Raw genomic sequence first — 13,462 nt, forward strand, 5'->3', positions numbered from 1 at the left:
TCTGGAGCCAGACTAGGCTCCATTTCTACGTGGCTATGGCACCTTCCCTTGCCCATTTAGTGTGAAAACATAAGCGAGCCTGGCTGGCTTCAGCTATTTTCCTGGAGCTCAAGGCTCCGCCTTAATAAGATCGGATGTGAGCACTGCGTCATCAAGCTTCACTTTATCGGAGGATTTCAGCCCCACCACCAAAGAAAAAGTGCACGTGAAAGCATGAGGAATAAGCATCTCACTCAGATGCATGCTTGAATGCACTGACAAGTTTTCTTCGTCATTGTGAGTGCTCAAATACACTTTCATGTCTGCGATTGGATTTACTTTGCTCCATTACTAATTTGCTTTACTTAGAATGCCTTGTTTTGAAACATAAGTTCATATTCTATCGATTGATGATTTCTAATTTACGAGGTCCATTCAACACAGAAATGCAGTAAGCATGCATTTTGTTTTAGTGTGTGTCTCCGGTTTTTTTTTTCGTAGTTAATTTACTCAGGAAAAGGCATGGGTCCTCGGAAATAAATTGAAGTGAATTGGCTTCATGCAGGCACAGCAAAGGCCAGAGGTAGAGGGTATGAACTGAGTTTTTGCTGGTAGTGGCACTGTCATGTGAAAAAAAGGCATGTGCTCCTCCCACCAGTTGGCACACCTCAGTCTAGGCATCATATCGCCAATGAACTTTTCTACACCAGCCGTGACATGATGTTCCCATCCAATTCTCCAATGCCCTCGTCCACATTTCTGTTTCCTCAGCATGCATTCTGTTACACTAAGAAACAATCTATTATCTGTACTTTGTATTACAGGTGGTGGTGTAATGCTATTCAGAGTCAGGTTTGCAGTTATGCAAGCTTGCTGGCAAAAATTTACTTCTCTTCAATGTGCCCACTGTCTTATGATTTGTGTTGGGCACCACATGCTCTCTCTCCCAATTTGAAAGAAAGGAGGTAACACCATGAACCAAGAAGACATGAAAATAACATTTATTGCACAGTTACAAGTCAGATGTCTTTCTTGTGTCATGTACAACATGCTGGCATTTGCAGTTTGGTCGGTGCTTTACACAACCCTGACGTAGGAACCATCATGTCAGCTAAACCCATTGTAATGCATTGAGTGAAGGAGGACTGCCCCACACAAGCTCCGAGACTCGGAAGTAATCACCTCTGAGAGCAAACTTATTGTGCCAGCAAACCAACATGCTGACAGGCAGCGTCATACAGCATCCATTTATCCAGACCCATATATATATATACTCATGTCGAACCATTAAACCTGGTGGTGTCTTAAAACTTTACACACACACACACACACGCACATAACAGCATCCTTAAAGTGCGAGGCACCTCAAGTCCCAGGAGTGGTCCTTGCTGAGATATAAAACTTGCCATAAGCCAACACATACTGAAAACAGATCGGCTGCAAACTTTTTTTGCACATCACTGGAAGACGCAAGTCAAGGAAGACACACGTTGAGAACTTGGAAACAAAAAGAGGAGAAAAGGAAAACTGAGCAACAATAAGGTGTCTGGACACCAATGCATTTGAGATTCAAATGCAGCTCTCAATCAATGTACATATCATCACACCTTTTCTTTCTTTTTTGACGTACACTCAATTTAGGGCCATAGGAATGTTGTCAAGTTGTACAAAGTAACACGGCCACTGTGCGAGGCTGCCAGTTGTAACACTAACGTAGTCCGCATTTGCACTCTCGCTACTGGTACGCTGTCATAAAAGCACAGCCTAAGCACACTGCAGGTAAGAATGAGGCTGGGGGCAATTTCTGCTAGATATGTACAGTTGGCAGCGAAAGTTCATAAGGTGCAAGTTTGCGGGAACAAATTTACTATAGTACTGCTCCGCGACCCAGCTGCATGATATCAGTGTTAGAGGATGGAGCATGCACGTCTTATACTTCGGGCACTTCAGACGACTGGCTTGCATCGCTGCGCCGAAACGGATTTTTTCCTGCGCTCCAACCTCCATAAACTTTAGTGCATGACTGCCTCTTAAGGAATGTAAAATGTTACTTAAAAGAACTTGTGCACAGTGGAAACAAGCAGTTGGAATCGCATGTTGTAATATCACTACTCATTCAGGAGCCAAGTGCCGTTAAGTGGTAGAGCATTTCTCAAGTAAAACTGTATTAACAAAAACTGCGAACTTTGTGAAGGCAGCTTTTACCAAATCAACCATTCCAAGGTGGACTTGTGCGAGTTCAGTTGACCACACAATTCAGGTTACAAGACCTGACACATGTGCAATTAGCATGGATGCAAGAGAATGCATATTAAAGTCCTTACGCACAATACAAGCAATGCATGACACACCCAATGTGGATGAAGGTGGCCAATATTTTTAATGCCTGCTTTTTGTATTTTGTGAGGAAACACCCACCAAATGACAAAAATAATTAGCCTCTATACAAAACTATGCGAGTTTGTTTTTACGAATGCTCATATTTATTATTTATGAACAGCTCAGTTGTTCAAAGCATTGAGTAGATTGAAAGAAATTTACGAGACCATGGCACTGTTCCTTGAGTGTGCATAGCATGCATGTGAGGTCACAGGTAACACACCCTTGAACAGGGAAGGCCGACCTCCATCTCCACTGGCACAGCCGGCCAAATCTTTAGCTAGTGTGCTCAACAGCCACCTTTTCTGTGCTCCTGCACCTTTGGCGAAGCAAAGTTGCTGAAAGCTCAATAATAAGCACTTGCTTACCTAGCCCATGCCTAACCTTTAGCTTCCAGCGAGTTTGCTTCGTCTTAAGGTGCAGGAGCACAGAAAAGGCGGCCTTCGAGCACGTAAGCTAAATATCTGGCAGGCTGTACATCATTTCAATGATAGCATTTATCCTATCTTAACCAACTTTGCTATACAGACCATGCTATACAGACCAAAACGGGTCAGCTTTACCATTTCCGGGCATAAAAATGGTGCTGAACCTCATAAATTTTTGTTCAGCTTTTACAGACAGACCATTTGTCCTGATATGCTCTCATCCTTTTCCCATGGCAGGTTTCGTTACAGCACTCTTTCAACAAAAGTACTGCGAGCCTGTGACACACACACAATGGCTGCAGTAGCAGCCGAGCCCCTTGGTTCAGATAACCTGCTGAATCCCTTGTGCAAACTCCCTTGTACAATACATGTACAACACATACCTTCCAGTGTGGCAAAAATACAAAAATAGAAATACAGCACATTATCAATCACCTGCAACAGCATCCTGTTATCTGCGTTGGCAAAAAGGAAAAACTATTAAATAGTGCACAATAACAACATTTGCAGAAGAAAGGACAAAGGCACAGTGCACATCTGCACTAAGCACTGCATCTGAATTTACACATAACGAGGCAATTTCTGCTGTTGGCTACATGATAAATATTACAGAAGATTCCACATCACAGATATTCCTCAGGCAGTGCAAAAATATAAACAATTTCTGGGTATCCAAGGAGTTGAATACAGAACACACTTGCACTGCTTCAAGCTTCCTGGAACCGCAGACCAGTCATAGAAAGTTAAATAAAATGCAAGAAAAAGCTGTAACGTGGATGAGCAAATAGGAGTACAGAGAATGCAATTAAAGCTTTACTACACACAAGCTTGGTTGCGAGTATGTATGCAGAAAAAGCATTATATAAAAAAAAGAACTTTGACATGTTTTCTCATTCAGCTACCTACAGCTGTTTACATGTTTAGATAAGACATTTTTCAGACATTGAGTGAGCTGAAACGTACCACGTTCAACACCACGTGCAATTAGTGTATAAATTTATTGCAGGTAGAATAGGAGACATCCGTTGAACCAATGAAACTGACATAAACTCTCACGAATGACTTGTAGTTCCAAGATAAGATGCTATACTTCTGCTCATTTCACACCTACAGTACATTCTAGCTCACCTCAACATGTCGTAAGAAATGGAGGATGACATTCTCTTTACAAAGTCAGCACCAACATGGCTGAGAGTGGCTGCTCAACTTTCAGTTTCATATCTTGGCCCCTTTTACAACATCATTGTGCAGCTGCCTCTGTGCCTTTGGTCCTAAAAGTCCTAAAAGTCTTGCTACCATAAGACAGCAATACAAGCTAAAACCACTACATGTTGCAACAAAGTCAATGAAAGCTGTAAGCTGCATTGAAATAATTTAACACAGCTCTTCACGTTCCATGCACCACATCACTTCCATAGCATACCAGTATGACCATAGACAACAGACAACACTAAACAGGGCATGGTACTGCACTCTAGCTGAACTGGCATACAACCCTGCAAGAACTTTATGACAACAGCTGTACTATGATCTGCCCACCTCAGCCAACACGTATTTGTGTGCACACCTTACCACCAGCACCCAATCCAGCCACTTAGATAACATTCTCATTGGCCCAACAGGTGAGCATGAGAGTTTTGGTTAAGTCACAAGATGCCAGCACTGGAGTCATTTACCTCAAAGGCCTTACACAGCTATTCCTGTAAGACTTAAGGTTTGTTGTATATATCCATGCTCATATCACCAGCACAGTCATTCATGAGCACCCTATGCCTCCTAATTTCTGCCAGCACAAGTGCAAATGATGCTAGAATGAAGAAGCATATGCTTTGTTTGCTTTTGTCACAAGCGCATGTTAGTTGCATCAGAAGTAAAAAATAACTTATCTCTGCTTACATTTTGGTCACACAAAGTCACGGATCAATGTAATTAATCTTGAAGCTATGTGCTCCATTTACTTTCAATGCCACCTGTATGTAAACTGGCAATAGGGCAATATAAACATAGTCCAGCAACGCTCAGCACATTGGTGTAGTCAGTAAGCATAGCCACACAACTTCAGGCTCCTTGACACATGCACACCTTAGGCTACTGTATGAAAAGTTAAACAAGCAGAAAAATAGTGTGCACAAGTGTAGTGCACAGTCACACAGACCAGTTTCTTTCTTAACATACTAAGCAGGAACGGCAACCAATAAATGTCACATGGTCACCACTGTGCAGGGCTCCTTGATTTTGGCATATACAATATGAGAAGCATACAAATCCAGAGTTATCGCAGTGTCGCTCGCCTCGGAAAATGCATTTCTCATCTGCACATCTGCACACAACACCAGCAATGAGAATGAATGTGCGTAACTTTGTAATCATCTTGGACCGTATTACCGAACAACCATTTTCTCCACTTCATTTTCAAATGACACATCTGGCTCTAGGCCTCACAGCAGTGAGCAGTGCTAGCGTGTGTCGGGCTATACCCATTGGTGTGTTCCATTGAATGCAACCTAACCAGTGCGCTTGCGCACACTGAGTCTGCGTTTAGCCACAAAAGTGGTATGAGAGTGCTTCTTTGGGTGCATCAGACAGGCTGCAACAGTAAAAACAGCGTTATTCTCATTGATGGGGCCAACTAAGAACCACCTAAGGCATGCACAAAGGCAAAAAGTGTTTGAGTGCTCTGAAATGAGCTTCATGGACTTCAACCCATGTCAGCATATTTGATAATCATGCGATACCAAAATAGCACTGACAAGAAGTGTGTCCGCTTACTAATTTCTTCCAGTACGCCCTGTACTGCTCCTCCAGCTAATAGGCCCGCACTAAAAATGATCCCCCTGAAAATAATTGTTCCGGAATACGGCCCCTGGGAAGGACACGCGTGCAGGTCGGTGCACATGCCAAGCATTCCAAGCACGTGCGACGACGCTCGACAGTAGCAAGAAGCTTATGCCCGTGGCTTGGATGTCGGTGTAACATTTCTCACCTCGAAAAGCTTACGTACAAAGTACACCTGCAACGCAGAGGTGGCCACAATGACGATGCACTGGGCGAGGGACCAGTACTGGACATAACGGTTGTTGCCATCCACGATGTACCAGTCGCGGGCGAGGTGCCTCCTGTTCTGGTCTTGGTACTTCAGCATCTCGCCCACTTGGCCGTCAACCTTCTGCAGTGTATCCTTTAGAAAAGAGAAAAGGTGCCACAGACTTTCTATACAGAAGCAGGAATCTACTAGATCAAGGGCCTTAGGCACACACACACAGTACTTTCAAATTCAAATTCTTTATTTATCCAAGAAAACACGATAAAAGTGTGTCCAGCACTGTTTAGACCCGTAGCCGTAGGCTAGTTATGGGTCCAAAAAATTGAAATTCTATAATGCAGACACTTCGTGACATGCACAATCAAAACTTGGAAGAGCAGAAAGAGGGCTATATACATAATAGAAATCACAAAAAAAGCATAAGGAACAGTGGATACAATTCAAAAACATGGTGCATGTTCAATTACAATAATAATTGGGATGCGAACAGCAGATATATGTACTTTACCACATTTAATGCATGCGGTGAAAGAATTTTTTAGCTGTAAATGCAAAATTTTGAGCGTATTTTATTTCTTGTGGAAGAGTATTCCACACCCACTACTTTGCCACCCACTACAATGTCTGGCAAATGGTGCTGCATCCTTTGTGGACTGTTCTAGTGCTCACAGTCACACCTTTTTTTGCCTCCATCTCTACTGAGTTTACTTATTCACTAGTACTTCAAACTGATTTGAACAGGGGCATCGATGACAAGTTCCTGCTTTCCTTAACTTTGCATGATCTATTCTATCTTGCATTTTTACCTGTCTCCTGTGATCTCTGTTTCAGCTGAGACAATTCAGGGGCCCACTATTCAGTGGGGCACTTAAGATGCTTTTCCTTTAATTCAGGAACAACCACTACTACTGCTACTGTTACCACTAGGCAGCAATGGCGCGACGAGGTTATTCTATAACCTTAACTTACTGTTACCACTAGGAAGATATGCCTGCCAGCAGCTATGTGGTCTGCAGTGAGCAGGCAAAATGCTTCTGGCATACATGTACACACCAAACTTACAGGAGTGCAAGTTGACCCTATTCACCTAACTACGAAATAAAAAATGGGAATAAACGAATTCAAGGCAGCTTATGCAGATACTGACATTTTCTTTTCAAGGTGTGAGAACAGAGAGTACAACTCAAGTTTTGCTTGAATTGCACTTGCGTGACTATAGTAGAGCATGAAAGTAGACTTACGGTGAAGTTGGAGACAGTGACACCTAAGGATTCGAGTTCTTGAACATAAGATTCCCACTTGTCCCTCTTAAAAGAATTGAAATACAGGCTGATAAGCTTCGCTGCAAAGTGGGACATGGAGTTGTCAATGCAGAGCTCGTAATATCCTGCAAAGCAAGATGTCACACAATAAGCTGACAGGCTGTAACTCCATGTTCTTGTAATGAGGCAAGGATAGTAAATATTGCATACTCTCTGCGATTCAAGAGGTGAGAAATGCGAGATTTTTTGGAAGCTCTTATTTTATTTTAGTGCACATAAATGGCACTCTGAAGACGTGAGAAACGGCAACTGCAGCAGCTGCCATTGACCTTTGCAGATAGCATGGTCATTCTAGCTTTTGCACAAATGTTTTAAAACTTTATAGACAGCCATCTAATGCTGTTATACAGCTTCCCTATTATTTTCAAAGTTTGAAGTAACTATACCAGTGGTGCACTAAGGATCAATTTTAAAGGTTTCCAATTACTCCTGAATGGTCAGCAACTATAGTCGGATACAACTTAAGTCTGCAGTGAAGCTCCGCCCACATTCAGGACCGGCGCACGGAATTCCTCCACGACAAAAATGTAGGTCGTTGTTAAAACTTCTCTTGTCACCTAAACAAGAAGCTAACCATGAGAAAAAAGTTATAAGCTCTAGAATTTTGATACCTGGCTTGTTTAATAAAGTCAAATATTAAAAAGCTGATTTCGTTCACTTTTGTGACTGGCTAGCGGAGTAATACAGTACGCCGCGGACCGTGGCCCAGTGTTAACAACTGCTGTTTTTTTTAAGTTGTATCCTACTATAAAACCGAAATTCACTCATGGTTTTCAGTGGAGCTTGATGACGACTGAAGTTGATGTATGTTATATTTTTGCTGCACCTGCACTGACAAAAATTTGCAGTGAGCTTTCCGCTCAACCATCTGCTAACCTAAACTCGCATGGAGTGAACATCTGCTATTCTGAATTTTGTTAATCTCTGTCTCATTACGTTAGTTGCATGCTTGGAAATAAGCAAATGAATCAGACTTGTGTGTAATTAGCAAAAGCATGAAAAAATGCATATGTGCAATTTTGCACTCCACATATGACTCAGATATGAGGTATACCTCCTGTTGAAGATGCTTCTTCATATTCTGCCGATGGCCTCCACTGGTAAGGCAGGACATGGTTGCCATTGGGATGCCTCACTGCAAAGCCAGCTTGTCCATCACCACCTCTTAACACCTGGACGATATAACAATAAATACCTCAGTGAAATGAACCATATATCTGTCCCAGCACAAAGCACACAATTCACGTTTTTGCAATTTCCTTCAAACCAGCGCTCAGTGTATACATGTCCAGGGTGATCAAAAAGAAATGTGAATAATACAGAAGCAGCTTCCTTTGATCAGTTGATCATGTGAATACCTTCCTGAAGATACATGCGTGTGCTGATAGGTCCCAAGGTGCTGTAAAGAGCAATCTGCAACACTGTGAGGTCTAGCAATAAAGTGGCAGTATCTGTGCACCCAAATAGCGCTTTTAACAACTGAATGCCACACAGTCTTTTCTGTACTTCGGTTTGTTGACGCTATTAAGTCGAACAGCAGACATTCCATAGAGCCCCAACTAACAGCCGTTCAGCAGCACAGGGAAGATTTCTGGTTCCTACATCTCGCAATGACTATGGCCAGCGCCGCTTCGAGTATCAAGGGGTAAAAACTTGGAATAAAATCCCCTGTGCAGTCTTTGCAACGTCCAATCCTTATATTTCACTAAAGACCTTTTTTCTGTCACAAATAATTACCTGATTTACAATGCAAATCGCTTAGTGATTGTCTCTTATTAATCTCTGTAGTGTCTATGTTGGGTTTGCCATTCATATGTCATTGAATAATCACTTCTAAGGCAACTGCGTTTATTTTGTATAAAAAATGCTGTTCCTGTCTTCATATGTTTTTTTTTTTTGTCATGAGCCCTCTTGTATTTCTGTAATTTGAACCATCTTGCTTGTACGCTTTGCATTTTTCCACCATTCTTATGTGTATTATTTTGGCATGCAGTAGAAATCATTTGTCCTCACTAATCTCTTTGCTTTTATTGCATGGATCCATAACTAGCCTTTGGCTAAGGATCCAGACAGTGATGTTATGTACTGTACTGAAGAAATGATAATAAAAAGAATTGAATTGAATTGAATTGAATCCCGGCAATCGCGCGCCAACTTCGGCAACGTACACGCGAGCCACATTTTTTGGTGCAGTCAAATTTATAGGTAAAAAGATCAGTTATTTTTTTTGTTCTGCCCCTGCCGGCAATTTATTTTTACTATCCAGCTGATTTGTTCACCGCGTTTTTCCTTCTTATCCTTCACTTATTTTCCTTTTCTTCTCTCTTGTCGGTTTCACGGACTAAGAAGCGCTTCGAAAGACGCGCCTATTTCGGATCAAGTTTTGCATGTCAAACAAAATAACACAAGCAGGAATACAAACTAGACTTTAAGATCCATGACCATTGTATCAACGCCTTTTCGTGCAGGATCTAGGCGAGAAATGCGGCCACTCATTTGGACCGTGCCCGTTTGACCGTATGCCGCACGCTAAACTGACGCGGACTACTTCAGTCGGCACCTCGGTTGTAACAGCTGACATATGTGAATGCTACAGGCTTTAAAACTTCAATACAAACTGCGCTAGATCGACGCGATAGGTTCACATAAAACTAAAGCCACGTGCCTGCTCAAACGAAGCCCAACAACCTCACGCAGTGCAAGCTTGAGACAAATCCGGTTTCCGCCCGGTCTCACCTAGGCGAACGTATGCGACGAACTGTTGTTTTTATCGGCCGTCGTCCTGAAGCCATAAAAGCAAGATATGCGACTAATAAAGCAGATTTTGTCATTTATAAATAACGTTACTTCCAGGGAACAAAGTTTCTCAGCTGTTACTACGCTATCAGCGTCCAAGCACGGCAATATCAGAGCTCACCTGGTAGGCCACGTAGACCGACGATCCAGGCTCGACACTCTGATAAAAACACTGCTCTTTACCAGCGTCCACATGTAGTTTAAATTCAAAAGAAACGCCTAGCGAAGGTTCAGAGACGTATGAATCGGCCGCGATCTCAGTCAAAACGGACGTAAACAACAGTAGAGCCGTCAACAGACGGTTGGTGCCCATTTCGTTGAACTTTGCCGCCGCTTCCCCGCAGAGCACACGCGACGCGACACGCACCGCAGAGCGCGACCGCACGAAAATCAACGCTTGTTATGTCCGACAGGTGGCAGCACAAGTGCTTACCAACTTAATTTCTGACTCTGCTGAGACCCTCTCTGGCTATGCGCACCTGTCATGCTGATAGGTAATAGTTTGTGTTGATACATTTTTAATGATTATAAATCAGGGGCTATCTTTTTCCGCTTTTCTGATTGGCGTCCCTCGGTGTCGAGTGTAGCCTCGACAGCATTGGTAATGCGTTTTTTGATATGAACGCATTAATGAGCAGCTGCTCTAATGCGCATTTATAGGAAATGTGTTTATATTTTCCCAGCGCCTTTGGTGAAACAAGTAGAAGCGAAATACATTACTCCTGCAGAGAGAGAGGGTGGGTGTGTGTGTGTGGGTGTGTGTGTGTGTGTGTGTGTGTGTGTGTGTGTGTGTGTGTGTGTGTGTGTGTGTGTGTGTGTGTGTGTGTGTGTGTGTGTGTGTGTGTGTGTGTGTGTGTGTGTGTGTGTGTGTGTGTGTGTGTGTGTGTGTGTGTGTGTGTGTGTGTGTGTGTGTGTGTGTGTGTGTGTGTGTGTCGTGACCTCCAGAGAGAGAGAGAGTGTGTGTGTATATTTTAAGCATCTGTAAGTTATATACTTACGCACGCCTAAAAGCTACCAGGAGTTTACTGACGGTTCCACTGGGGACCATGTCTTCATGAGAGTGGTACATGACTGTTCCAGACCATTAAAGAAGTCTGTTACTATGCGCCTGAGCTAAAACCCGAAATGAGAGCGGGGAAAATGAACGCGGTACAAAAGAGGCTCGTACGTGCTCGGCGCGCGATTAGTCACAGTCCAGAAGGATATTTTACAGTGGCCGCACTCCGAGCACAGCACAAAACGCCAGAAAGGGCACGTACGCACACATTCCCATTCGAGTAGAGTTTCCAATGAGTTCATTGTCCATCGCACGCGGTGCCTTAATAATAATAATAATTGGTTTTTTGGTGGAAAGGAAATGGCGCAGTATCTGTCTCATATATCGTTCGACACCTGAACCGCGCCGTAAGGGAAGGGATAAAGGAGGGAGTGAAAGAAGAGAGGAACAAATAGGTCCGTAGTGGAGGGCTCCGGAATAATTTCGACCACCTGGGGATCTTTAAAGTGCCTTGGTCAGAACACATTTTCTTGATCTGCTAAATGCCTGCTCTGGTTGAAGGAAGCTAGGACATGCGCGTCAGACAGGTAGGAATTCGGATCCAGGAATATGTGTGTTGTTGGCCGGTCTAGTTCTCCGGAGGCAAATTTCGGCGCTGCAACTAATTGGAAGGGGAATACCTGTCTACGAGACTGGAGTATAAGGTTGGGCCTTGTCGATGGAGTCATCCCTTACTTTACCGAGAAATGGCATGTTTGACATGTTTACTAAAGACATGCTCATGCTTGGCCTAAGGCGTGATGAGGGGTAGTGGAAAGAAAGAAGGCAATGTGGCAGGGTGCATCCAGTGCCTTTGTTCCCTGGGTACGTGGGTCACGAAACAGACCTGCCTTGAGGCATCGCGCTCAATAACACCACCTAGTGACTTACCCGGACGTGGTAGGACAGGTGGAAATAATAAGAATAAAATATATAAAAGATGTCCAAAAGAAAGAATCCAAAGGAAACGAAATTGTAAGAGTAACGAAGTAATTAAGACTGAAAAACTTGGTAAAAAATGTAATTAAAAAAGAGGAATGCCGTGTTGTGGAGTTATACTCTTTCGGCTCATGGCTAAGGAGCGGAATGTCGTCTTTTAATAATAATAATTGGTTTTTTGGGGAAAGGAAATGGCGCAGTATCTGTCTCATATATCTTTGGACACCTGAACCGCGCCGTAAGGGAAGGGACAAAGGAGGGTGTGAAAGAAGAAAGGAAGAATGGGTGCCGTAGTGGAGGGCTCCGGCATAATTTAGACCACCTGGGGATCTTTAACGTGCACTGACATCGCACAGCACACGGGCGCCTTAGCGTTTTTCCTCCATAAAAACGCAGCCGCCGCGGTCGGGTTCGGGAATGTCGTCTTTTCCATACTGAATTGTGAATTTATTCTCTAGGTAGATCCGGAGTTCCCGGGTTCGAACCCGACCGCGGCGGCTGCGTTTTTATGGAGGCAAAGCGCTAAGGCGCCTGTGTGCTGTGCGATGTGAGTGCACGTTAAAGGATCCCCAGGTGGTCGAAATGATTCCGGAGCCCTCCACTACGGCACCTCTTTCTTCCTTTCCTCTTTCACTCCCTTCTTTATCCCTCCCCTTACGGCGCGGTTCAGGAGTCCAACGATATATGAGACAGATACTGCTCCATTTCCTTTCTCCAAAAACCACTTATTATGACTATCCTTTAGGTAGACAGGTGAGTTTCCCTGGGCTCTCTTTGAGTCCCTAGGAAGCTGCTTTGAATTGATAGATGAGATACGGCTATCGCACTTCTCTGTCGTTGTGTGTGCGGAACTTTGATTCCAAGATGGTTATTTTCAGGTTACTCGATTCGTGACAGCAATGTTAAAGTGTCTCGATAAGGGCACATTGAGAATAGATTTAGCGTGCGCACGATGATTAGTGAATCGCATTCTGAAGCAGGTCTCTGGCCGATATATTGGAGCTGACACGTTCAACACTCAAGAAGGAATACCATGTTCGGGCTGTCACAAGTGATGTTTCCTTTTATTTTGATGAAAAAGTCGGAGGCTGTGCTGAAGGTGATGGTTGATGCGGTCAACTGGGCGCAGACCTGACAACGGGGCTTATTGCAGTGCGTGCAGCCCGTGGTCTGAGGAATGCTAATTTTGGACGAAGTTATAAAATGTCGCCAAGATTTTGGTTTTCGTCGTTACACGACCCGCGGTGGCTCCGTAAAAGCAGATATTCAGTGTTCACTTTTGACGAGTATGTTATAGCGTACAATGTGCGAGGCATTTGGAACAGGGGCAGAGGCAGTAGTATTGGAGCTCATATGGGAATCTCTTCGCGGTTCAGTCTGCCCGCTTTGTCTATGGCGTCATCTGCGAGGTATCTCCGACGCAACAGTGCGCTTTTTAGTTCAGTACAGATAGAGCTGAAGTCACCCTTAAGATGCGCCTAAAACGGTGTGCTTGGCTGTAAGGGATGGCCGTTTTACTGTGTCCGTGTGTCTTCTCTCA

The 13,462-nt window shown here is 43.7% G+C and overlaps 1 protein-coding gene across 1 annotated transcript; it reads right to left on the reverse strand.

The window, feature by feature from the left end:
- Window positions 1-962: 962 nt before the first annotated feature.
- loj (p24 family member logjam) lies at window positions 963-10,332 on the reverse strand. The gene is made up of 4 exons (XM_077653112.1): window positions 10,069-10,332; window positions 8,206-8,323; window positions 7,071-7,216; window positions 963-5,964 (listed from the first exon to the last, which is right to left on the reverse strand). The coding sequence occupies exons 1-4, from the start codon at window positions 10,258-10,260 to the stop codon at window positions 5,731-5,733; spliced, it is 690 nt and encodes a 229-aa protein (XP_077509238.1). The 5' UTR covers window positions 10,261-10,332; the 3' UTR covers window positions 963-5,730.
- Window positions 10,333-13,462: the final 3,130 nt, after the last annotated feature.

Source organism: Amblyomma americanum, chromosome 2 (assembly GCF_052857255.1).
Source record: "Amblyomma americanum isolate KBUSLIRL-KWMA chromosome 2, ASM5285725v1, whole genome shotgun sequence".
Classification (NCBI taxonomy): domain Eukaryota; kingdom Metazoa; phylum Arthropoda; class Arachnida; order Ixodida; family Ixodidae; genus Amblyomma; species Amblyomma americanum.